Here is a 13,816-nt window from a genome sequence, read left to right as displayed (position 1 = left end):
GAAGCTGGTTGTCGTATGTTGGGTGATGTGACCCGGCTCACAGTCCGTGTTCCAGTTCAACTCAAAGGTATCGGACGGGTTAGAGAATGTTTCCCAAAGCGTTGCCACAAACTTGGAAGCATATTGTTGTCTAAAATAATATTGCATTATGTAGCATCACAATCTCCCTTCATCAGAACTAATACTCCAATAATACTTCAAACCATCAGTGTTTCCATGACAACGTCAAACTTACAGTAAATTTCAAAATGAAAGCAGACTCGCAGCCAGCTTTTGTGCAGTTATCTTTATTGAAAAATTAAACACCCTTTCTGTATAAATAGCATGTCCTTGTACAACACTCTCGTTAAAGTGGGCAGGAAGCAGGCGAGGGGGAAAGATGGAGTGACAGGAAAACAAAGGCAAAGGGAGGCGGCTGAAGAGCAAGGAAGAAAATCAAGACCGACTAAAAAAAAACTTGTGCAGCAAATAAAGCAGGAGGATCACTCACTCAGTCAAACAAATAAACATCATCTAGAGTCTGACCTTTGCAGGCCAGCAGTGATTCAGGGGTGGAGAGAGCAAACCGTTGCTACAGACACGATGTCTGAGCTGACCGGGTGTCCCGTCGGAGACAAGGCCAGCACCCCTCTGTCTTAATGCCCCTGATTAATGAGCCTGTCAGCGGATTCCATCTCTTGCCTCCATCATCCCTCCAGCCTGGATGCTCAAAGAGGAAGCCCAGCTGCTGTCGACGCGTCTACAAGATGGGGGCATTATGGAATGAAGGGGCGATTCTGCAGTGAAAGTATGCGGTACAAAAGTTTAAATGAATGAATTTTAACCCTGGAGAGCTTTAGTCATCCATTCTTCACGCTTGACTTCCTCTGAGACACGTTTGAATTGATGTACATCTCACATATGCAAGGTCAGATAAAGTGATTAAATAAGAGAAAATTGCATCTGTAACCTTTTTTCAAATGTTTCATCTCTGTGTAAACCTTTAATACTTGTTTGGTACTGTCCAAAATTCACTTTATTCTTTTTTTGGAAAATAGATTAAAATTCTCCATATCATAGATATTTTTCTGGTGTCAACAAATCTTAGTTATTCTCACAAATGTGTATGTGTGTAATTTGCAGCTGGAAATATTTGCCAACAAAAGCACTATTTACTGTTGTTTAGGTGAAGTGCAGAGAAGTATTTGAGAGACAAACACACTGTTTGTTTCAGAGCTAATTTGACAATGAGGATAACACATGTTTTATCCTTAAAATGAAAAGAATATCTTTGAATTAAATGTAAAGTAGCAAATAACATTCATATTATATTATATTCAATTCAATATTATATTGTTTGTGGAAGTGTATTTTGAAGTTAATCCTAAATGTTTTAAATTGTTTATATTTTTCTCAGAAGTGGGATAATTCCCTCAACCCACGCAGGAAAGTGTTTTCCTTCTGGCCATTTAGAGGGATTCTAAAGGCAATCCAATTTTAAGATACAGTGTGTGGTTTTCACTGGAAGGATACTAATTAATTAAAATTCAAAGAGTTGGCTCATCTTCCTTGTCTCCTCTCCATTGTAAGAAGGAGGCGTCACGTGTGACGTTAGGAAGCTCAACAGGGAAAAAAAAAAAAACATCCATCTGTGTGGGCGCGTTTCTTTGCAGCTGAGAAAACTTACAGGAGAGTAACTTTATTGAGAGGACACACTGCAGCCCTCATCTCTCTGAATGCCTCGTGTGTCTTCTTATCAAGCTCGGTCACACACACACACACACACACACACACACACACACACACACACACACACACACACACACACACACACACACACACACACACACCATCCTGAAGTGTGTTTGCGATGAGTGGGATTCTTTCCAGAAATTGTTCCTATCGAGTCCTGTATATGCATACAGTTTACGTTTTTGTAAGTGAAATTAGTGAATGCACTCGCTTTAGAAATATTACAGACAGAAAATAACTTGTGAATTTGTCTGAATGCTTCTCCACATTCCCCTCAGACATTAACAGTTGAATACGGTGGCTTTTTATCAGGCTGTTGACTTAATAACGGACAACGTGAGCTACAAAAATGTTCTAAGAATCCTGCCACAAATAGTTAGTTAAAGCTGAAGCTGGTATGAGGTCGTTCGTTTCTGGAAACGCACTAGATTTATCTCAAACTGTCTTCAACCGAGAGAAAAATGAATACCAAAATGTGTACATATACATACACACAGACACAAGCTTCCCAATACCAAACGAGACGAGCAAATTTAAAACTATTTGTAAAAAAGCTGGTGGACAACAAAGCAGAGCTACAGGGCTGTAAATATTGAACTAACAGTCATCAAGTGAGCCAAAACACCACTCAGAATTAATTAAAGGATAAATCTACAAGGTAATCTATATCTCAGAACGGTCTTTATGGTTTTGTGCAGTTCGTCTGTCTTCTAGAGGCAATCATCAATTTAAGCTGCTTTGAAAAAAAACATTGTTACCTTCTTTGGTTTTCTTGAATCTCACACGCCGATTGAGCAACACATGATTTAATGACAGATAAACGAATAAGAAAGGTTGCGTTTAAGATTCTTTACAAAATATATACATCTTGGGATCGTAGTTGGGCATTATACGGGTACAGGGCGCATGTGTTTTTTATTCATTGAAGGTTGACGTTTTGAAGATAAACAGCGGGATATGGTGCAAAAACAAAGCATCACGGCGCTGTTCTCTTAGCTTTTAGATTCAGGACTGTAGGATTGTAATTTGTCACCCAAAAATCCCAGACTGCCACTCCGCTTCCACGCACGTGTCTCATAAACCGGCGCCTTTGATGACATTTACGTTCAGCATTATTTCCCTTCTCCTTGATTTGAGCATCATGTTTTCTTAAGACAGACACACGGCACATCAAAACACACGAAACACACACGCACTCGCATGAATTAGTCAAATGACTTCGTATTTCAACCTGCAGCCTCGGGCGAGTCTCTGGCGGGACACGTGGAGGATGTTTGATGTACGTCTCTCCCTGAGAGGAAGCAAATCATCACAGCAACAATCCCGTCGCCCTCCTGCTCAATAGCTCCCTCCTCCTGATTGCTTATCTCCTAATTGCTTTGCTATGAGTGGATGTGTGAACATAAGAGGAGGAGGAGGGTTTCCTAAGTCTTTGGCAGTGTCGTCCTCTAAATGTCTCATTACGTTCGCCTTGAGCGTAATTGCAGCAACCCCCCCCCCCCCCCCCCTTCCTCCCTCTCCCCCGCCCCTCCTCCCCCAATGGGGTGAATGTAATTAAAACTATGACATCACTAAACAAAATGATCAATTGTTACTCAGACGAGCAGCAGCAAAGCTGAGGAAAAAATAAATTGAAGGATTTTTACGCCGTCTGAGAACCTCCACACTGAAGTGGCCAAATCTGAAGACATAAACAAATTGTCCTGTAGAGCGAATGAATCTAACCAGGACAAGCTTCTGTTTTGTTGCGTACTTGGGGAAACTTGGCTGCGGCGCATCTTGTTTTCACAGCATTCAAAAACTCTGATAGCTTGGTGCGAACGTAATCTAAAATGATACAGACACACACGGAGGAATGGAAAGGAGCAGGAAATGATTCGCGTTGGTTTGGATCCCAAATGAAGAGTTCCATCAAAATAGTATTTTCTGTTATGCCTGATCAAACCAATGTGAGCATGTAATGTGTACTTCCAATGCGCAGACAGGCGGGTAGCATCACTGTAACGCACCACCTCCCATATCACCAGGATGGCCTGAACTATCACCATCGTTAAGATATATCACTACGTAGTGGTGATGCCACAGAGGTTAAGGGTTTTATAATTCATATAGGACTATCTTTATGTGTACACTATATATGCATCTGTATCTACATTTGTTCATTTTTACATTTACAAATCCAAGCATGTAAAGTCCTGGATGCGCATTAGTCTCTCGCGCTAGAAGCTAACGCCAAGCGGACCAAGCGGACCAGGGGGCGCGGTCGAGCTACGAGCGGGTCCAGTCGGTTTTGAATGGTTGTAAATCCAAAGTTTCATGAGGGCGGAGAGCAGGGGAAAAGGTATACGTCTCACTACTTTCCATTTTAGTGCATACGGTCTCACAGTGGGGCGGTAACACGTTGAGGAGCATCCTGGAGTCCACATGCCGGTGGAAGGTCGTTTGTGTCCACCTAAATGAGTTGTGCCATTTAAAAACAACAGACGCTTCTTTTTCTTCTTTTCCCTCCGCTCGTGACGTCCTCAAACGCCTCTTATCCTGACTCCGCCCCCCCCGTCATCGTCCTCTCTCCTCCTCCACCCAGCTATAGCGCCACATTAAACTCGGTCACCAGGAAGTCCACGTGGTCCCTCTCTTTGGTCTTGAAGGCCTCTGCGATGAGGCGTGCGGCGTCCCTGTGCTCGCGGCCCCTCATGGAAACCCCGTTTACCTCCAGGATCACCTGACCGACCTTCAGCTGGCCGCAGTTGTGAGCTGAACCACCCCTCTAAGAGACAGAGAGACAGGGACAATGTGCATTTTAAGAAAACAGAACTCATTTTCAACACATCACTAGTGATGACAGAGAAAGTCACGTTGCTCTTCTGTGCCTCCTGTGTTCATTTATCTTGTCTCATGTACCAGAGATGGAACTGATTGGGAGTCAAGACAGCAACTGCACCACCTTATAAATAGTCACAAACCCGCGTTTCGCTCTTTTCACTCACTGCTATTGGAGGACTGCCAAAGGACACAAAGCAGGACTCAAGCTCAACACACCTGTGGCTTTACGCCGTGTGACTTTCTCATGAAAACACTCTTACATCACCATTCTGTGTAAATATAGCCGGTTGATTGATCCGGAGATGTGAGTTCACGATTAGCAGATGGATTAAATCCATTCAACAGAACCAAACCAGTTAGGTGGGAAAGCAAACTACATTTGTCACGTTTTTGTCTGAGTTTTGATTTGAAGCTCTGCAGCTTTTTGTCTTATACAGCAAGTTGGAGCTGTTGTTTATGCCAGGGGGCTTTTTTCAGGCCACGGACCCCCAAACCGATGACGAGACGGAGCAGAGGACCCCCTATTCTACGGAGTTTGGTCCGCCATCTTTTATTTTTGAGCTTCACGCTCTTTAGACGTGAGCATAAACGCGATCTGATTGGCTGGTGCCTGCGCTGTCGTATTTGCATGAAAGGAGCTGTGATGAACCGGTGCACCGCTTGAGAGCTGCTGAGGGAAGCTGAGTGTGTGTGCTGCGGACTGACATATAACGTCTGCTCCATCAATTTATCCGCTCGCTACAACATGTTGGAAGCACGCCGTCTGTTACTGAGACTCCGACACATGATGTCGACTCAGCCTTCATTTCTCGGGGGAGCCTCAGCTGCTTGGCAGTGAAATCAGAAGATTCCCCAAAGGCCTCCCTCGGACACTTCTGTTTCCCCGAAGCAGAGATGAACAAAGAGTCATATTTGTTAACCTTATCGGCTTCTTGTACGCGGTCATGTGCCCAGAGGACAGATAGAAGTGGCGAGGTCACGGCTGCAGTTCTTTCCCTGCCTCTAATCGGAAGTGGCGACTCACCAGCAGCCTCCACATTTAACATCACACCCAAGACAGATTGGACCAGTGTTTCTGCCCAATTACCTTCATTATACATTCAATTTGGGCGTCCCTGCCGTGGAGAATTGACATCCGTTAACAGCATTAAGTGCCAATGCAAGGACTAGTGGGTTCTTCATGGAACATGTAACGGCCTCGGCACGCCGAACGGAAAGAAAAGCCTCAACAAACACACCAAATGAGACACAGACAGGTGTTTTGCTTTCTGTCGGTTCCATTTCCTCCTCCTCCTGATTCAGACAGATGACCTTATCAAGTGCGACTTTGATGGCTGAAAACACCGGCGGTGCCTTCCGCCTCTCCATCAGGACTGCATCTTCACCGCTCTCATCCACTGAGCCTCCAACAATTACGGAGGCTCGGTCGCCACGATCTGAAGACGGCGGTCATATCAGGCTGCTGCTTCAGGAGGGGGGGGGGGGGACTCGGGCTGGCGGCAGCTTACTCATCTGCACTTCATCCTCAGCGGAGACTGAGGTGGCTCGAGAGTCCAGAGAGATGGGAAGCCAGATATCCTCTGTATCACGACTCCACTGGGCTTTATTCCACTGCTGCAGGGAAAGGATCTAGTTGTGGCACTGGCTTGGATGGGACCCGCCCCTCCTCCCCCGGACAGAACCGAAGTCCATCTCAGAGTCAGAGACAACATGAATGTTCCTTTTAATGAAAGCAAATGGACAGATGTGATGCTGGGTCCTGGCTGCGGGAAGCATTCGGGCTCCTGGTTCTAATGACATTAGACATGAGTTTGAGTTCCCCGGGTGACGGAGACGACTTTTCACAGCTCACTTTTTCATCGTGAAAAGTGAACGTTCCATTTCTGTAACAAGTGGGCTTGAGGCTGCCGTGTTATTGATGCCTACTGTTATTGTTCAGGGGAAGCAGCAGTGGTGTCGTGTAGCTTGTGGCTTCGTCCCATTTATGATTTATGGGGGAAATCTGTGCAGTTCCAAAAGTGCGTTTTTATCAGAGGGCAAGCATTTTAACCTGATTACATGTTCAAGCTACTTGCTTAAAAGGTTTAAATGAACTTTAACATTGTTAAAGTTAGTTCATATTATCAATTTGAACCTTCATGCCGCAGTGAGAAAGCACTCATTCTTTCTGCCATTACCGTTTGCACTCAGCTGCCTTTTCATTGTTACGAGACGTTCCCTCTACAGTCTGTGGGGTTCACGGGAATTTGTTATTGGTTGAAACCATTTCTGTGGCTTCATCTCTCAAGCGTAATCTCTTGCTCTGTGTGAGTAGGTGCCCCCTATCCTCGGCTGAATTTGCTCTTTTATTTCAATAGTTTCATTGTGATGGATGTGCTTATTCAAATATTTGCGAGCGCATCTCTTTCACGCTGTACTTTCCGGAAAAGCTGAGCTTCAAGAGACCATTGCACCTGATTTAAATTCCATGTTTTCACTCATGTCCGAGGGAGGAATACATTCTATTCAAGATAAGAGTTAGTGTAAAACCACAGTTGCGTTCATCAAACTGTATCTATGTGATGTTCTGCTTTTGTTAAAGAGCGAAATGCAGCTCTGATTTGAAACCCGGCGAGTCGCGTTTCTGCCCTCAACAGAAAAAAAATGAGAACCCAAACTCCTAATCCTATCATATAATGGCAACTGATGGAAATAACTTGTTTACTTGTTCCCCATGCAACTCTTCCCAGCACCAGACGTCCACTTCCTCTTCTGCACCGATCCTCCTCATTAACATCCCTCTCACTCCCCTTTTGACACTCGCTGCACTTTCTTCCAGAGAACTCCTTGATTTTCAATGTGCTGATTTCCAATCCTTTATCCTTCGCCTCACAATCAGCAGCCCTTTTTTTGTTATTTCAACCTGCGGAGTGTGAGGCTGACAGGCAGCTTTGGAACGGGGCTGGACTGTAGTCTGGAGCTGCGCTGATCTTTAAATTGTAACGCCAGCTTCCTCTGTGGTTATGAAATGTTTGGTGCTACAGACGCAGAGCCAATACGAGGCTCTGTTGACTTTCAAATTGCCACGGCAGACAGAGAGATTCACAACCGGTCACAGTCGGAGCTTCCCTCTTAGTTCCCTAACCTGCCAATGATTGGATTTCCTTCATAGAGAAAATTTTTAAATTTCCAGCATTTTTCAAAGCAGTTGTCTGCTTGGACAATGAGCAATTCTGCCGAGCCTCTTCAACTAAACATGACCACCGTGCCAAAACATCATTATCTTTGAAATAAAACTATAATGTCCCACATGGGTTCGCTGCCTTTAATCCCAAACGTCAATGTCGTACCAACTGACTCATTCTGGAACGCTGATTGCCGGAGTCTCCGAGGCGTCGAGCCTTTTCACGAAAGCCATTAACGTTACAATCATCTCTGTGTGAGCCACAACAAGGACCAAATGAGCAGAGTTCAGCTGCAGTGTGAAAGGGTATTAAATCCCAGTTGGGAAGTGGACGTGTGGTACAACCACAATAAATAATGAGAGAAGGAACCAATAACAAACACAACATGAAGCTGACAGCATGCTAATGAGGACAGGGAGGATTAAAGGTGCACGATCTAGCAAGGATTTTAGATTAGAACATTAAAAAAGATCTAACATTGTCCTCATTGACCGTACTGGTGTTAGGTCAAAGATGTCTGTGGCGGTTGAGAGATATCTAGTAAAATAAACATGGTGACCAGCGAGTTCTAAGATAAATCATTAAATCATTAAGTGAAAGAAAAGAGAAAACCGGGGTTTCGTTTTGCTTCTTTTTTGAAACTGCTGTCTGTGAATCGAGATTTTACGGCCGTACTAAATGAAACGCTGCCTTCTTTTGGGCATGTTGGCAGGTTGTATGCAGTGCTTAAGTAGAGGTGATCCTGGTGCAGGTATTATTTTAAACATCATGTTACTTTCTTCACGACTCGCCTGTATTGTGACAATTCGTGGCAGCGGCTGGCGGGTGTTGGCTCCACCTTCAACGGCAATACCCAGGGTGGTGGCACTCTTTGCCACTCTCACCAGTGTAGAGGTGGGCTCCAACAGGCCCGGCTAAAGCAAGAGAGAGAGAGAGAAGCACAAGTTATCTAATCAGAAGAACAATGGTTATGCATATTCAACGCGATAACATCCATAACATTGCACAACCTCCCTTTGTGCATTTATTTTTCTGCAAGAAAAAGCTTTGTTTTCACTGAGCACATATGCTAAAGAGTCTTTCTATGGATTTACACATTCACAAAGGCCACCGTATTATTATGCATATATTCAATCCTGATGAAACCATCGTGAAAGAGCAACAATGTCCGACAGGTTCAAGGGTCAAAGGACTATTTAAAATCGATTTATTTTACAAGGCATCCGTGGAAATAGTCTGTCCTTCAGGGGTTTTTTTCGTCTGTTAATCTGAAACACGTTCCTGGATTGTCTCTGCATATTTAACATTGATGGAGGCCAGGTGGTTAAGAACTGTACCATATAACTGCATCCATTCTGGCTGTTGACCCTATTGTTTTAGAGCAGTGCTTCCCAAACCTTTTCTGTCAGCCACCGACTTGGAGCTGTCATCATCTTTCTCCGCTCAGCAGACGACAAAATGGGGCTTTTCATGATTTATTCCACCGTCACGTTTTCTGCCTAATAATTCTAAATTGAATCCAACAGCCAACACATCATAAACAATTAGGCAACGCGCATTCCACCCATCAATCAATAAGAACCAGGGAGCGCTTTGAATGCTTCACTGCGGTTAGAGATTGAGCGTTGAAATAATAAATGATGCAGCAGGTGACTGAATGAATGACATGAATGAATAAATAAAAATGAATTAATGAGAGAAACAAAAGACACGGTCTGTTTGAGCGAACACAGATAGAGGAGGTAAGAGATCAAGCTCTGACAACTGATTCTGGTGGAGGATTAACAATAAAGCACGACCATTTATCTAAGGCTTGTTCTTCAGATACGCAGATACTTCAATACGTGAGGGGACATCCCATTAACCCGAAAACAGCCCTTTGATGAAGGGACGACAAAATGTCCTCATACTTCAAATAAGTCTACACTCAAAGTTCCTGAAATATCCAGAAGATTTCCCCAATTTCCAAAAAGAGCTTTGTTTTCAAAAAGTGTTTTAAAATGATGCCCACCTTCCAAAAGGGATGTTCCAACTTACCAAAAATCTCCCCACGTCCTTATTATGTTCTTAATATCCTCACGTAATCAAGAAATCACCTTCAAACCTCTAGAGGTACAGAAACACACACTCCTAAGGGAATAGAATACGTCTGGTATTCCTCCACTCATCCATCCACGTTTGCCTGTCCGCCGTTCCAAATGACACCCTCACCGGCTTGGAGGGGTTTCCCCCCCCGCCCGCCTGGGTGTCTCGGGGGTGGCGTGTGCGTGAGGAGTGGGCGCAGCTGTCTTTGCTGATGTGTCCTGACTCAGCTATGTCCACCCCGCTGTCCTCACTGAGGGTCTGGCCGCTGTCTGACAGCTGAGACAGGGCGCCACCTGAGTGTAAACGGGCAGACGTGACATTTGGCCTTTGAATCTTATCATACCAAAGCATTCCAACATTGTCATTTTCTATTTATGTTTGTACTTTATTTCCACATCAATCTAAAGAGAAAAACAATATTTTTAGAACTGTCTTGATTAAAATCTTAAAATTGAGATTAGTGATGGTTTTGAATGCAGTAGATATAAAACTGTCTCCTGGGTAATTGCTCATTTCAGCACATTAAGCCCGAGTAAACAAATATTTGGGAAATGATATGTGTATTTACACAAATTTCACACATATATACAGATTTCATTGCAGACAATGAAAATCGAATATTTAGTAAAATAGTTTATACATAGATAACGTATCATTATTCATTTTAATTACTCGCAGGGACGTTATCCATTTGAGGACACAAATGAAAAATCTCCCCCCCGGTGCGGTCGACCTCCGGTGCTCCCTCACCTCGAGCTTGGGGCAGCGGCCGCACCTCGTTGAAGTCGGGCTCCGCGTTGGGCCTGTGGACCTCCACTGTAACAAACTGCTGTTTGGAGCCGGGAGAGGAGGGGGACACTCTCTCAAAGGGAAGACAAGGGGGCGGAGGGGGAGCGGGGAGGGGAGGGGGCGGTGGGGGCGAAGGCGAAGGGGCAGCGGGCTTCGTGGCCCTGCCGGGCGACTGGACCCGGGGGAAAGGGCCGATGTTGTGCTGCGACACGGCGGACAACTGAGCAGCCGCCAGCTTCTTGGGAGGTGCCGGGGGATTTCTCTTTCTGACGGCCGCGTAGTCCCGAGACGGGTCCTTGGCGCGTCCCGGCTCTCTGCTGAGGTCGTGAGAGGCCGGGGCTGTGAAGTAAAGGCCCGAGTGGGAGGACTCGGACGAGGGGCATTTGTTGAGCTGTTCTCGTCTAGTCGGGCGCCTGTGCACCCCCGGCGGGGGCGGAGGCTTGAAGGAGGGGGGGGATTCAGCTGTGGTGGACTGTACGTCGTCCTGAAGTGAGAGGATATATTCATCATTGATTAGGGGCGTCACAATTGTATCCTTGATGCAATATTTATACGAGTCTGACTCTTTAGTTTCCTCCATTAACACCCGAAACGTCCTAAAGAAATGTTCACACCAATGTTATATTTGCCTAAATTTGTTTTGAGAATGTTCCAATTTCCAGACACAGCGGGATGAAGATCATGAGTGAGTGGCTCACCAGCACATGAAGAAGAAACATTGAATGTGCGTAAAACAAAGTGTACAACAGAAAAGTGAGGGATGATTTGAGTGGCAGGCAGCCTCGAACCACCGCAGACTTGCTCCTTGACTTCCCTTTTATCTCCTGCTCCTGACATTTGGAAACCGCTAACCTTTCTTTCTTCTTTGTTCCCTAAGGTGTAACCGTGAGCCCCTCTTTATTGCAGCGATGGATAGATAGACATGGCAGGTGACCCATAGTGATCCGTTTCTTCTTTTTCTACACAAGAAAATATGAAGAAAAGCTACACTGACACTTAATCCCACAGAGATTTTTTTTGTCTTTCCTTGTCTTGTTTTTCATTCGGTGGAATCGCTCCAATGCAAAGTGTGCAGGTCAGCAGCGTGACGCTTCAGCTACTTTAATCTGTCCCTAACGCCCCCCCCCCCCCCATTTCTCCCTTCCTCACTTCTCCCCACTGTTGCATCCATCCTTAGCAGGCCAAAGAGTGGGCTGTGCCTTTCTGCCCGTCTCACCAGAGAGATGTCGGTCAGCAGCGTGTTCAGAGCCTCCGGGGGACCCGGCTCACTACTCTCCCCCACGCCGTCGTTCTGAGAGACACAGGACAGAAATGGAAGAGGAGGGACGTGAGAAGCAGTGATGAAACAGAAAGAGGAGAGGTCGACGAAAGGATGGAAAAGGCAGAAAAAAGAAGATGAAGATACGAGTGAGAGAGAGAGAGAGAGAGAAACCTTGTGAGCAAATGTTAAGCACAGATGTGCATTTGACCCAAAACAAATGCCAAATAAGATTCAACATCTTCTAGAAAAAAGGAAAGAGGTTGATTTATCCGCATGTATCTTGAATCTTAAAAGGAAGGTGAGCAAACAAGACATGAGGCCACACACAAAACCATCTTCTCCCACAAGCACAACACACACACACACACACACCAGGAAATCAATAGAGAACCATCGGCCGAGTTTGAAGCTGGATTTGGCAGCTCAATCCCACCGTAGTGGAGCAGGCAATCTGCAGCACATCTGTGAGTGATTTCAGAGCACAGGAGCAGAGTTTGGAGAAACCTTGGCGTTCATTTAACTCCGCCACTAAACCGAAACAACAGCAACATCAATTCAGCTTAATTACCCCTTGTTGCCGCGCGGCGTGCACTTACACACAATTTATTCAGCAAAAGAGTCGATCGGCTTTCTACATGGAGCGCCGCTTTGCACAGTAAGCAGTCACAGCACGCCGGCTTTATGTGTCGGATTGGGGCCAACCAGTTACATTCCACTGTGTGTCTGTGTGAATTTATCCAGCCGACATCTAGTTTTTTTTTTTTTTACATCCAGAAGTGCCTCGTGAGGGCGTAGCTAAGTACAAGTAAAAGCAAAAAAATGTGTTGCAAGAGAAAAAAAAAACCTTGATTGACAAGCTGTCAATCACAAGGTTGCAATGCCCCAAAGTACAACCTGCTTTATGTTTTTTTTTGCTGCAAATGGGACCATAATTCACAAAATGAACATCATGCTGTATTGAAGACGACTAGAGATGTTTACTGAGGTAATATATCAAGAGAAGGGTTGTGTCTTTTTCTCATAGTTATGTACAAGTTGGCTCAGTTTTCTTACCTTGAGATCGCCGCCTGCTCGCAGAAGGAATTCAAGGCGACATGTGAAATCAAAATTGAGCAGCTAGGCTGAACGTCCAGCTCTGATTTATGTTGCGAGAAGCAGCAAATGACTCAAGATGAGCACGAAAGGATCAACGTTAAACTGCGTCAACATTGGAAGCAATTGTGATCACAAACACTATTGATCCGCCTGACGGTGGAGGGCGTCGGTCGTAAATGGAAATATGACCCCGGAGGTACAGTTTGAGTAATGCAGAAGTTTAAAGGCTCATCAAATCACAAAAGACTGCACGTGGATTTCAAATGCTTCATCATATAGTGTTCGTCCAGCAAGCCGTAAAAAAGTCTCCATTATTGGGTTTTGTGTGCGTGTCTGTGCATACACACACACACACACACACACACACACATACATATATATATATATATATATATATATATATATATATATATATATATATATATATATATATGCTGTTGACTGTGTGCCTGAAGAATCCTGTATTTTTATCCTCCCGAACCCGCCCAGCTCTCTAATCTGCTCCACGCAGCAGTGGTGACCATCACCCGTGAGCCCATGACAGCACAAACCAACACACACAGATACATGGGTGGAATAGAGAGCGCACACACTCACACATAGGTGGAATAGAGAGCGCACGCACGCACACACACACACACACACACACACACACACAGATACATGTTGCTTCTTGGAGGGGAAGGCAAAGAAAACGATCTTATGTAAAGAGGCAGAGACTGGTTTGTGAAAAAAACGCTTTCATCCGCTGTCAGCTTAAACAGTGTGTGTGTGTGTGTGTGTGTTAATCGCTGCAGTCTTTCCTCTTTATCCATAACTAAACAATTGCGACAATTTTTCTACACACCAACACATTTGCTTTTGAATT

The 13,816-nt window shown here is 44.9% G+C and overlaps 1 protein-coding gene across 4 annotated transcripts in view; it reads right to left on the bottom strand.

The window, feature by feature from the left end:
* Positions 1–2,521: 2,521 nt before the first annotated feature.
* The window catches only part of whrna (whirlin a), a 91,669-nt gene continuing 80,374 nt past the window's right edge, over positions 2,522–13,816 (bottom strand). For 2 of the 4 annotated variants that reach the window (XM_040196919.2, XM_078088211.1), the window contains exons 8-12: positions 11,809–11,883; positions 10,554–11,076; positions 9,930–10,096; positions 8,510–8,632; positions 2,522–4,498 (exon numbers count right to left, since the gene is read on the bottom strand). In XM_040196919.2, coding sequence (XP_040052853.1) covers positions 4,316–4,498; positions 8,510–8,632; positions 9,930–10,096; positions 10,554–11,076; positions 11,809–11,883 — 1,071 coding nt within the window. In that variant the 3' untranslated portion in view covers positions 2,522–4,315. The remainder of the gene's footprint in view (positions 4,499–8,509; positions 8,633–9,929; positions 10,097–10,553; positions 11,077–11,808; positions 11,884–13,816) is intronic. The other 2 variants (XM_040196920.2, XM_078088212.1) reach the window with 2 other exon arrangements.

The sequence above is a fragment of the Gasterosteus aculeatus genome, chromosome 14, assembly GCF_964276395.1.
Source record: "Gasterosteus aculeatus chromosome 14, fGasAcu3.hap1.1, whole genome shotgun sequence".
In the NCBI taxonomy this organism is placed as follows: domain Eukaryota; kingdom Metazoa; phylum Chordata; class Actinopteri; order Perciformes; family Gasterosteidae; genus Gasterosteus; species Gasterosteus aculeatus.
The sequence above is the reverse complement of the archived record's forward strand: the minus strand, read 5'-3'. Positions and strand labels throughout refer to the sequence as shown.